This window comes from Marmota marmota, unplaced genomic scaffold (genome assembly GCF_001458135.2).
Source record: "Marmota marmota marmota unplaced genomic scaffold, marMar, whole genome shotgun sequence".
In the NCBI taxonomy this organism is placed as follows: Eukaryota; Metazoa; Chordata; class Mammalia; order Rodentia; family Sciuridae; genus Marmota; species Marmota marmota.
In genome coordinates this window covers 22353634-22366949 of record NW_026000242.1, presented here as the reverse complement: position 1 = coordinate 22366949, position 13316 = coordinate 22353634, and the positions used below count along the sequence as shown (strand labels likewise).

The 13316-nt window shown below is 33.1% G+C and overlaps 1 protein-coding gene across 1 annotated transcript in view; it reads left to right on the top strand.

The window, feature by feature from the left end:
- The window catches only part of Cntn5 (contactin 5), a 1225793-nt gene that overhangs the window by 947331 nt on the left and 265146 nt on the right, over positions 1 to 13316 (top strand). The window contains exons 10-12 of the mRNA XM_015489961.2: positions 970 to 1151; positions 9701 to 9837; positions 11817 to 11946. Coding sequence (XP_015345447.2) covers positions 970 to 1151; positions 9701 to 9837; positions 11817 to 11946 — 449 coding nt within the window. The remainder of the gene's footprint in view (positions 1 to 969; positions 1152 to 9700; positions 9838 to 11816; positions 11947 to 13316) is intronic.

Below are 13316 nucleotides of genomic sequence, written 5' to 3'. Positions count from 1 at the left end.
TAAATAAGCAGCAAAATAGCACATTTTACCCATCAATACTGACAAAAATTAAATTGATTCTGTACAATGTTGGCAAAGATGCAGAGAAAGAGAATCCTATATTACCAACAAGTATAGAAACTGCTACTATATTACTGAAAAACAATCTTGCAGTACTTATTAAAATACAAAATGAGCATGCCCTTTGATCCATCCATTCCTCTTTTTTGAAAGTCTGTCACAGAAAATAAAAGCAATAGTACATGATGTATGTGTGAGATTATTTATAGCAGCATTGTTTTTTAGTTGCAAAAAAAGAATGAAACAAAACTTACTATACTGAATGTCCATCAGGGACAGTTAATTAAATTCTGCTACATCTAAACACTGGAATAATATGTGACTTTTTAAATCAGAATTAGTCAGCTCTATATTTTTGGATGTGGTCTTTCAATAACAAAAACAACAAAAAAATAACCAAGTAGACAACATTTACATTTTTTGAAAGACAAAACAAAAATAACATCATATGTGTGGATATAGAAGTCCTGGACATAAGATATGAAATTATATATGAACTGTTATTTGTTACAGACAGTAGAAATTTGCCAAGAGGATGGGGACAAAAATGTTCTTTATTTAATTCATGATTCTTTTGTTTGACTCATTCCAATAACTGTATATTAATAATTTTGTCATATTAATTGTGTTATTTTAAAATATAAAGTAAAGTATAATGTGGTAAAGTAAGTAAATATTATCTCTGAATTGCTTTACTGAAAATCAAAGAGAAGGAAACTATCGTCTTGTAATCTAACTACTTATCAGACAATCCACATGGAAAGTGAAGTATATCAATGAGCATGTGGTCCTTAATTGTGATTACATTTTATTACACTCAGCCTATTAAGTGCTTAAATTACCAGATAACAGAATCTATGTGCCTAATAGTGGAAAGTGTATTAACTGTGTTTTTGCTCCCTATTATAGCCCTGTTCCAACAATCACATGGATGAAGGTTAATGGTTATATTCCTATTAAGTCACGTCTGCGGAAATCTCAGGCAGTGCTGGAAATACCGAATGTGCAACTGGATGATGCAGGCATATATGAGTGCAGAGCTGAAAACTCTCGTGGAAAAAATTCTTTTCGTGGACAATTACAAATATACAGTAAGTGCTTTCAGCTAAGCGTGCTCTAGTCCCAAGTGTCAAACTGAAAATGCAAATTTAACTAAACACTGTTGGTTAGATACATAAAAACCAAGTAATAATTTATAACTGTACTTGTTTTGCATAATAAAGCATCACGTAAAATTATCTCACATACAGAAATATTTTAAATTAAAAATAAATGAGGGATTACCAGTCTTTTTGTACAGCATACATAGTTTACACCCATAAAAAATAACATATTTTCTTGGTACCAACACAATCCTCTGATAAATTAAAAATCTTTAACACATTATATAGTACTTTTTGACTCATTCTAACCCTGGGCCTGAATCAGGGGTCACCATATATTGCCCATTAGCCAAATTCTGCCCAGTTGCTGTATTTAGTAATTACAATTTTATTGGAACACAGTCAAATCCATTTGCTTATATATTCTATGTCCAATTTTTACCTGGCTACTGCAGAATTCAGTAGAGACAGAGACCAGCTGACTTACATGACTGGCATTCAGGCCCTTTGCATAAAGTTGGTTGACCTCTGGCCTGAATTAATAACATTGTATTATAAATAGCCTCAGTGGCCTATTTATATTGTCCAAAGATGCTGAAGAGCCCATCAGGTAATATGTGAGAAGTAGGACAATCTGGATCATTTTTTTTTTTTACAATCTCATCTTTGTCTCTAAGGATCACAAATAACATCCATTTTCATATTTGCTTTTACAATATTCATAATGGGTGATAGTATTCTCATTTGCCCAAATGGGGACACACAAAAAGAGAGGAATACAATAAGCCAGAGCATTGAAATGAGCAATGTCAAAATCACATATGGCTGATTCCTAGGAGTAACTATGACTGTTACTGTATCTCGAGATCAGTTCTCCAAAATAACTAAGTGTTCTGTACATGGATTCTTTCACTTTATTTATGTTTTTAATCAGTACTGGGCACTGAACGCAGAGGCACTTTACCACATCCCTAGTCCTTTTCTAAATTTTTAAACAAGTTCTTGCTAAGTTGCCAGGCTGGCCCTGAACTTGTGATCTTCTTGCTTCTGTTTCCTGAGTGACTGGGATTACAAGATTGAACTACCAGCCCTGGCTCTATACAACCATTCTTAAGGAGGTTTTTTTTTTTTTTTTTTTGATTCTTTTTTTTATTATTATTAGTTGTTCAAAACATTACAAAGTTCTTGACATATCATATTTCATACATTTGATTCAAGCAGATTTTATGAAATACTATTGATATCTGAATTCAGCCTCTTTCTTTACCTTTAACCACTCCTTTGGGAATGTAGCCCTCCAACCAACTCAACTATGCCATAAGAATCTTATCATTCATTCATTCATTCAATTAACGTTTATTATGTGTCTCTTATTGCTCTGCGCACTAATAGTGGAGCTTTGAAAGAATTCATTGTCCACTGGATTAGATGAAAAATTAATCCTGTGTTAGGATAGAACACATACTATAATGAAGACATGTGCATGCCACATTCTACTCAGAGAAAGGCTTATGTAGGATCCATAGTAGGAGTGCTGAACTGGAGAAGGCATCCTGGAAGGAAAAAATTTAAAAAGTCATTTAACAGTTTGTAAGATTTTTAGATCATGGATGCCATATTTGAATGGGATCTAAAAAGTTAATAATTTTGGATGAAACTAAAAGTATTTATAACTGTTCATAATTCCTTAAGGTAAACCAGTAGGACATAGAGGGGAAAATGTTGTTCTCCCAAATGGAATAGTGATTAACCTTCAAATATATCATGTAATTTTATCCTCATAACAGTTGTATAAGGTAATTTCTAGCCCTGCTTTGTAGATAAAAATCTGATAACATATGACAAATGTTCAACCAGGACTCTATTATTTAATTGCATGTGTGTGTACACACACACACACACACACACACACACCTATATTAAGAAATTTGTATTACTCTTAAAGATATAGAGGAATTGTCCCAAATATCTCTGTTGTGAAGAATGGTCCACATCCAAGTAGAATGAGTTATAGACTCTGGAGACTGAATGAGCTTCCCATATGCCCCCGCTCTATTCACTCCCCTCCTTACCCCAACCGCTTAATTCATAGGCAGCAATGATCATTATCAAGATTGTTGAAAATAACTACTTTGACTCAAAATTATTGGTATAGCTTCTGATGAGAAGGTGTGTCACTGCGAAATGATCTATGGTCTCTGCTTGTCATGTACATTTAGATGAATACTTTAAGCCAGCCAGGTAAACATAAAATTGCCTAAAGCACGCATCACTCTAAATAGAAAAACTATCAACATTATTAATCTAGAATGAGAAACTGGGCCAGCTATATCTAAATGGCACATGGTTCTCACAGATCATGTGTACGCATTAACCAAAACAACCCTTAGTTATTAGGGTTCCCTATGACATATGAGAAAGTCAGTCTAGTAGTACTAACCTCATTACACAAGATGTCATTAGTAAGCAGAAGCTGAGGATGTAGTTCAGTGGTAGAATACTCGCCTGTATGTGAGGCCCTTGATTTGATCTCCATCACCTCAAAAAATAATTTAAAAGTAAGCAGTAGAACCAGAATCCACCTTTGAACAGGCAATGATACCAAAATTCAACTCCCACCTACACCTCTAGTTATATGGTGCTACCTCTCAATGAGATTAGCTGACCTGAGCCCAGGCATGGGATGGAAAGCAGGTAATTTCTACATACTGTATTAATATTGGAGGAAGCTGTATGATGTATTCAGACTCTTGCCACTCATTATTTGTTTTTCTGTCCTTCAAAATTGTGTTTATCTATATTAGATATAATTTTAATGATATTTCAGCTATGAAAGATTTACTACAGAAATGATAAATAATTGTAGATTCCTGATTCATATACAATAAAAATTTTCAAAACTGTTTCTTTGGAGAATTTTTTTCCAGACTTGAATTCTACTTTTATCATGAAAATGGTGTCATATGCATGTATAGAGTTGATAGAAAATTGAAGTTGAAGTTAATGCATGGGCAATGGGTTAGGGGTGTAGAGTAACTAATATTTATTATGCTCAATCATCATAGTAGCCCACTGAAATAAGAATTACCACCTGCAAGTTACAAATGAGACTCATTAAATTTAAGTAACTTATTCCCAGTCACATATTAGAGCAAGGGCATAGTAGCACTGGGACTTGAACCTGTATTCACCCCCAACTGTATAATCTTTCCAACATAGCACACATTATCTCTCATTGGCCCACAACTGAGATTCATATTATGAAAAGTGATCTAGGTGGATAAAATGTGTTAACTCCTCAGTGCTTAAGAGTACAGGAACAACGAAGGTGGCCAATAACACTTAGCATTTATCAGTATAGAGTTGCAGAATTTCTAATGACAAGAGATAATAAGCAAGAGTTTTCTTTATGCACATCTGCTTAGTGTTTTAAAAAATGTAACCCAGAGACTGATGTGAAGCTCAAATGTATTACATAAGTAGTTGCCAATATACTGTGCATCTGGTGAGGTTTGAACAGCTTCTGAGTTTAAAGTGCCATATGTCTCTTCAGTTTTCCATACCCTAAAAGAGGTGGCCTTTAAAAAACTAGATAAAAGATGTTACCTAATTTTTTTTACATGTGGCCCAACCTAGAATTTTCTTTTCCAGATCGACTGAAGATTTCCCACAATGCAGACCATGTTTTGATTTATGTTAGCACCACATTACTCAGAAGCTAAAGCCACTGCCCTCTAGTTACCTGTAGTCTTCCACTAAAGAAAACCTTAAAAAAGTAACCTTGTGTGTTTCTGATTTTATATTACTGAAAATTTTGTTGTTTTTTTCTATGAATATTAAAAGTGTTGTACTATCATTTTGATACCATGGCCTCAAACAAATTCAGTCTGAAATCTAGTGGTTAACTGTTTATTTTAAAATATTATCACTGCCCTTTCACATAATCCTTTAATTTTTTTGGCTTGGACCAGATAGTACATACCTATTAGCTTATGAAATACCATAAAGTGTAAAGAAATCTATTATAAAAGTTGAGCTTCAATTGTTCTAAATATAACCCACATTTTTTAAGTGTATCATGAAGGATGACAATCCAAAAATCCAAATAGCCTTAGTGTTTATCCAAAGATGATGTTAAATTTATTTTTACAATATGGAGCTTAACTTCATTGTAGCATGATGTGCTTCTCATGTTTCATTTGTGTTTGTGAATGTATTTGTCTGGACTTACTTGAAAGTTTTTATGTTAAATTGGCAAGAGCAGTTTATATACTAATTGAATGTGACATTTAGAGAAGCAGTCGAATGACATTACTAAGTTACACTGTTTTATAGTTTTTCCTATTATGTGATACAGATGTCATTATAGAAATAAACAGAAATAAACATTCTATACTGATTGCACAAAGATTTATAAGCCAGGAAGAGTCATAGTTAAAACAGAAAAGATCTGAAACCACCTCAAGAATTGGTAAATTGGTAACATTTTTTTAATATGAAGGGCAATTTTGCAGGCCATTTTTATTTAGAATTAATAGAATAATGAATGAATTTGAATAATATTTCAATTGCATCTCGCCCACTAGATTTTGAGGTGACACTGTTGCATGTTTGCAGTTTTGTTCTCTGTGTAAGCATTGCATCTGTAATGGTGTCCAAAAATATTTGTAAGAAAGGAAAGCAGGATTTAGTTCATTATAATGGAATTAATCACTTGTTTGAATCCCATGACAAATTTATTTTGAAATCAGTATTCTAAATGTTACTATTTTATACAGCAATCCAAAATATGTTTGGAGAAACATTATTGAAATTTCTGTTTTCCAGATGATAAAATTTGTTTTTATTTTAATGTTTTAATAGTTTGTTATTTCTAATTTTTCACTTGTTATTCCTAAATTTTCTTTTTAGTGAATTTTTAAGACACTTTCTTTTTAACACCCATGAACTGTGCATCCTAGCATTAGAGTACATTAAACGAATTATCATTAAATATAAGTATCCATATTTTGTAATTAAATAATGTGAAATAAGGTGCTTAAGTTATATGTGATATACACACAAATGCATATGCATTTGATATAACACAAATGTTAAATCAACACATTTGTGTATGTGTTAAATCAACACTATTTCAATGATTTCATGATCTGAGTGTCATACTGTGACCAACCAAAAAATTAAGTAATGATTTAAGTCACATGAGCAACAAGCTACTAGTTGATAATTTTCCAAGTAAATAAGAATCATTTGTCCATGGACAGTGCAAATGGTTTTTCTTTGGGGTTAAGATTAATATGATTTATTTAATTTAGACTAACCCTAAAATAATGGGTAGAATTAAAAGAGACAGTGAAGAGAAATAGAACATTCCATGTGCAGTAAATAATTTAAAAAAATAGAATGTGTGCATGGGGAACAGCAAACTGGTCTAGACAGATTACAGGGGTCATGCACAGTGTATACCAATTAGTGTGGCAAAGTAAGGTTAGAAAGTTTAGGAAACTCAAATATGAGAGTGTACTATTGCTCTTGTTTCTAACCACCTCTATTAGCATTTTCAGTATATATGACATGTAACTATAAAGAGATTTAATTTGGAAGCCAAGCACAAAAATTGGGGCTAATATTTGAAATTCATTAAGAATATTTTTAATAATAGCTTCTATATCTACAGCTTGAACCCAGGATGTATTTCAAGCCTAGAAATCCTGAATGTGGTATGCCATAGCTATGGTAGGGCTCCTAAAAGAAAAGAGTATATTGGTTAGAAGACCAAAAAACTAATAAAAACAAAATAACCAATCAAAAATAAACAAAGGAGTGAAAGGAACACCAGTAGAGAAGGAGAGTAGGGGGAGGAAGAAGGGGAAGGAAAGGGTAGGGCCACTAGAGACAGAAATGTAGCAAATCAAATTCCATGTATGTATTATTTTTTTTTTCAAAATGAACCTATTTACCACGTATAACTATAATGTACTAGTAAAAGAAAAAAAAGTACTTAAACATTCCCACCTAAAGACAAATAACTAACTTTATGGCATTGGACAAACTTCTTTGACCTTTTTAAGCCAGAGTTTACTGATTTATAACATGCAATCTTTTTGCTTTTAAGATAAATATTACAGGGGTTAATTGAGAAATTATTTCAATTTTTAGAACATAGCAATTATTTTATTTCTCTTTTTTAAAAATTCATTTATTCAAATTTGTTATACATGACAGCATAATGCATTTTAACTCATAGAACACATAATAGAGCACAATTTTTCATTGACACAGAGTCACACTATTCATGTCTTCATACATGTACTTAGGGTAACATTGTTCATCTCATTCCACCATCTTTCCTACCCTGAGGGGCCCCTCCCTTCCCCTTTCTCCCTTCTGCCCTATCAAAAGTTTCTCCACTTGTCCCATGCTACCCACTACCACCCTCATTATGGGTCAACATCCACATATCAGAGAAAACATTTGGCCTTTGCTTTTAGGGGATTGGCTTACTTCAGTTAGCATGACATTCTCCAACTCCATCTGTTTACCTGCAAATGCCATCATTTTATTCTTTTTAATACTGAATAATATTACATTGTGTATATAAACCACAGTTTCTTTATCCATTCATCTATTGAAGGGCTTCTAGGTTGCTTCTACCATTTAGCTATTGTGAATTGAGCTGGTATAAACATTGATGTGGCTGTGATACTATAGTATGCTGATTTTTAGTCCTTTGGGTATAGCCCGAGGAGTAGGATAGCTGGGTCAAATGGTGGTTCCATTCCAAGTTTTCCAGGGAGTCTCCATACTGCTTTCCAGATTGGTTGCACCAATTTACATTCTAGCAGCAATGTATGAATGTGCTTTATTCCCCGCATTCTCGCTAAAGATTATTGTTGTTCCTATTCTTGATATCTACCATTCTGACTGGAGTGAGATGAAATCTTAGAGTAGTTTTGATTTGCATTTCGCCAATTACTAGAAATGTTGAACATTTTTTCATATATTTGTTGATCGATTGTATATTATCTTCTGAGAATTGTCTGTTCAGTTCTTTAGCTCATTTATTGATTGGGTTATTTGGAGGTTTTGTTGTTGTTTTTTGGTTTGGGGGCGTTTTTTGGTGTTAAGTTTCAGTTTGTACTACTAGCATCTAATAAATGAAAGTTGCTATTCTCTTTCTTATTTCCTCCCTTATGAACTGACTTTGGAACTGAACATCTATTATCTTTTCGTTTTGTTCTGTTACTGGGAATTAAACCCAGAATGCTTAACCACTAAGCAACATTCCCAGTCCTTTTTATATTTTACTTTGGTATAAGTTCTGGCTGAGACTAGCCTTGAACTTCTTCTTTTTTTTTTTTTTTGTAGTGCTGGGGATTGAACCCAGGGCCTTGCGCATGCTAGACAAGCACTCTACCAACTAAGCTATAACCTCCGCCCCTGGCCTAAAATTTGTGATCCACCTGCCTCAGACTCCCAAGTCACTGGGATTATAGGCATGCCAATTTGCCCAGTTCTGTTGTCCTTTTGGACCCACTATTCTGATATTCATGTTCAATTTCCTTCAACAAGTCTTTCTTATATAATTTTTATCCTCAGAACTGATGTTAGACCTCTGTCACAATAACAATTTATGTGGTTCTACTTCTCAGAGTAAGTACTACCCATTATGACATGAATGAACATGAAGGAATTGAATGATCAAAGTCCTCACTAATGCAGATATAATTTAAAAAATGTAGGGTTTGTTTGTTTTATGTTTTCTTTTCCTTTTTGCCAAATATATTACTAGAAAGATCTAATAAATTAAGTTCAAAATCCTTTTCTATTTTTTGCTTTGACTCTCTTTAAATGATAGGCATAGATTAAAAAAATCACTTTTATTCTTTTCCTATGGAGGAAAGATACTTAACTTGTATCTCATAGGTTTTACATAATTGCAGCATTATCTCTTTCTTGATAAGGGAATTTTTTCTGTTGCAATTTAAAATGTTTGTTATACTTGAAGAAGGCAATTAAATCAAGACAAATATTAAGTAACATTTGAATTCATGGATTATTTTTCCAAAACCATTCAGGTTCTAGTAGAAAAAAAAATCAGAGCAAATATTGCATAATAGACCAGTGATTTTCCTTCTTCCCAGAGCTACTGCTGCCCCACTACTTTGATAGAGTGATGCCTTTGCATAGCTAAATTCCACTAAAATGCCCTGGTATCTTAGGAGAATCAAACCACTTTACCTTATAGAAGTAAAAAATAAATAAATAAGATATACTTCAAATAGTTTACAAAAGTATTTCTTAAGTTATGAAAATATTCTGAGTGCTCTCTCTCTCATGTGTGTGTGTTTGTGTGTGTGTGTGTTTTGCATAGGAAATACAGTTCTATGTGTAATGTAATGCCATCCTTCTTGTAAACACACAGGCTAATTGTTAAAAATATTATTTAATGCTATGAATTTTTCCATGTGAAGTTTGAACCAGATGAAATTTTTAAGAAACTAAATTTCTCTTCTTTAATGCTTAAATACTTACAGCCTTCCCACACTGGTTAGAGAAACTGAACGACACTCAATTAGACAGTGGGAGCCCTCTCCGATGGGAATGTAAAGCCACTGGAAAGCCTAGGCCCACATATCGGTGGCTGAAGAATGGAGTACCACTCTTACCTCAGGTACTGTTGGGAACTATTAGCCTGTTCCAGGGTAATTTTAGTGAAATTTCACACAGGACATAAATAGGCTTCTTTAGTCTTACTGAAAACCGTTTCTTACTCCTATCTTCAAATGTGTTTAGAGTGAGAAATATAACAAATATATGAGCAAGATTTTCTTTTTTAATTACCTAATTACATTTTTAAGCATTGTATTACATAATTTTTTCTAGATCCCATAAATTTTTTGGAAAATATCACTGTTCATCACAGACTTATTGCCATTTCTAGATGACTCTTAGATACCATCTGTTGTGTGCCATCACATTGCAAATGATGGAGTTAGTCTCTTAATGTGAAGTGACTTGCCCAGGATCCCACATCTAATAGGAGAGGAGCTTGCAGTGGAATATTAGTCTCTTGCATCATTGGTGAGGTTCTTCCTGTGGCACTCTACTACCCACAGTCACAATAAATGTCTTTTCAGTAAATACATTACATATTTTTTAAAACAACTTGGTAAGTACTAGATTTAAATTAATTACTACTTCATTGCAGAATGATGGTAATAATTTTGATAACTTTATTCCTTGATTGTACCCTTTGCAGGAGGGAGAACAGAGAAGCAATAGATCACTATTTATGACCAAAATGGAAGTAAGAGTGTGAAGTTGAGACTCTGGATACCAGTCCTGCCCAGGACTTGCACTGTCATAGGGACTCTTGTTCGTCATTTACCTCAGTCTGTTCATTTTTAACATACAGAGATTGTATCAGATCATTCCCAGTTTCATTTTTTCCTAACATTTCCTTCTAAAGCTAATTAAGACAGGACAAAATGGAACTGTACAAAAAACCAGATAAATAAATAGGTCTATAGTGCTGCAAAATAAAACTTAAAGTCTCTTTATACTTTTCCTAAGAATACACACCCCTTGAAAAAAAAGGCTATGCTGGTCATATTTTTTTTTTCTATTTCTTTTACTTATTTATTTTTGTGTGCATATGTGGCACTGAGGATGGAATTCAGAGCCTCATGTTAGAGCAAGTGTTCTAACACTGAGCTACTTCCCCAAACCCATTTTAATTTTTATTTTGAGGCAGAGTCTCACTAGATTGTCCAGGCTGCCCTTTAACTTGCAATCTTTCTGCCTTGGCCACCTTAGTAGCTGGAATTACAGACTTCTACCATCATGCCCAATTTGCTGCTTATACTTTCTGTTCCAAGCCTTCAAGTAACATTAATTCTACTGACAGATAATATGTTTGCTAAGTGAATGGGTCTATTTTGAAAATCTTGTCAAATTACTTGTCATTCCATTGACGAATCTCTGCTAAGATTAAAAAAAGTAATTATTTGCTTGGCATTAAATAGAAAATGGAGGGGGGTTTATTTAATACTTTTAATTCAAGATTGGTTTTTGAAATGTACCCTTGGCCTCAATTTGCCTTACTTTATACATGCTCAGTCTTCTTTCTTCTGTATTCTGATGATGAAGCTTATATTTTTTGACCTGTCATTTTTTGCAGAACCCAGTAGCATTGCGGTTTTCTATTTGTGTTAGTTTGTTGAAAAGTGAGAGAAAAGGCAAATTCCTGGTCAGATCAATAGAATGAAAGGCTTGTTCTTTTATCTGAGCTCTTGTTAACCTTGATCCCATGTCCACCACCTCCATCCTCTCCATCACTGAACCTCTGCTTCCTCTTTACAAAAGGAATTCCAATTAAAGTATCATCTGCTGCTGTCTTTAACAAGTTCAAGTCTGCAGAAAAGTCAGCTCAGATTAAAAACAAAACTGAAAGTAAAACTCCTAAAACAAACTATAGGAAAATATAGTTATACTTCCCTTAATGACTAAGAAGTAGTTACAATGTAACAAGAGACATAATAAACAATAAATTTATGTTACTTAGTTGTGAAGTAGTGTTTAACTTCATTAATTAGAGGTTTTTTCATTGGTTGTTTACTTTCTAGATGTAATTTTTTTATTCCATTACAGAGTAGGGTTGACATGGTTAATGGAGTATTGATGATCCGCAACGTGAATCAATCGGATGCTGGGATGTATCAGTGTTTGGCTGAAAATAAGTATGGAGCCATTTATGCAAGTGCTGAACTGAAGATTCTAGGTATGAAATTTCTAAGTAAATCAGTAGAAAAGAAGGATTGCTTCTTTTCATACTCTAATTCTTACTGTAAAGAAGTTTTATGATGTGGTTCTAAAAATCTATTTTATGGCTTAAAAAGAAGCCATATATATCTTGTTGATATTTTCTGTAAGCCTTAGAAAACAGGTTTATATTGTCTACAGTTTGTAACCATAGCTTTTTGTTTATTGGGCTATTCTATTTAGTTGAACTCTTAAATGGTTTATACAATATATCTTTGCTGTGGCATTTTTAAAAATCATATAATGGAACATATGATAACTCAAGGAAAAATGCCTTGAGAGTATAGGGTATCTGAATATGGAATTCTAGCATACAACCCCTGCTTCCATAGAAGGTTAATATTTCCCTAACCACTTCCTAACTACCACTAATTGTGCCTCCTACAAGACAGGACTCCAGGATAAATCATCCTCTTCTAATGGGACATAAGTTGTCATAATTCTTAATAAGTGAGAAAGCCTCTGGAGGTCAGGCAAGGCAGACTCAGAGGCTATTCCTTTCATAAGAATGAAAACTGAAAAAAGAAAGAATGGAAACTGGGCACTAGCAACAGATTGACTATTTAAATATTATAGGCAAGAGTGAATATAGTGAAAGAGTCTATCCAGAATAAGCATATTTTGAACACTGAAATTAATTTACTTTTTCCCATCTGATAGTTTCCTAAACTTTGATTATGAGATGGGTGTAATACAAAGAGATATACTTTTGTGATCTTAATTCACTGTCTACCCCAAATGGGGGGAAGACAAAGCATACTTTCTATTCCCCACTTAAATTCTCAAAATATTACATTTACATAACACCAAAAATCTCAGAAACCTGGAGAACTAGCATTTACAAATATAAGCCAAATATAATTCATCATTAATCAACTTATTGAATTATGAGTATTTGCAGTTGAATTTCTGCACATTACAAAAAAATCTATAGTGAATAGAAACAGTAGTCTGTTTAAATTTCCTACATCTTGTATAGTAAATATTAATGTATTGTCAATTCATACTCTATAACATCTCAGAATGAAACAATTGAGTCTTTAGTTCTTTATCTATATACATTCTGTAACCCTTGTTATTCACTAGACATATTTTTCAAAATTACCTTTAATAAATTCTGTATTCCCTGTATGCAATGAAAAATGTTAACTGCTATCTCTTCATAGTTTTTTTCACTTTTATTTCAGTCTCTCAACATATCTCAATTGTATACATGTAACATTTTAATGTCATTATGCCATTTGTTATTTTGCTATATTATGAACATAAAATTCTTCTGAAATATACACAGAATTGTCCAATTGGTATAAGTAATTGTCTTAGATACTG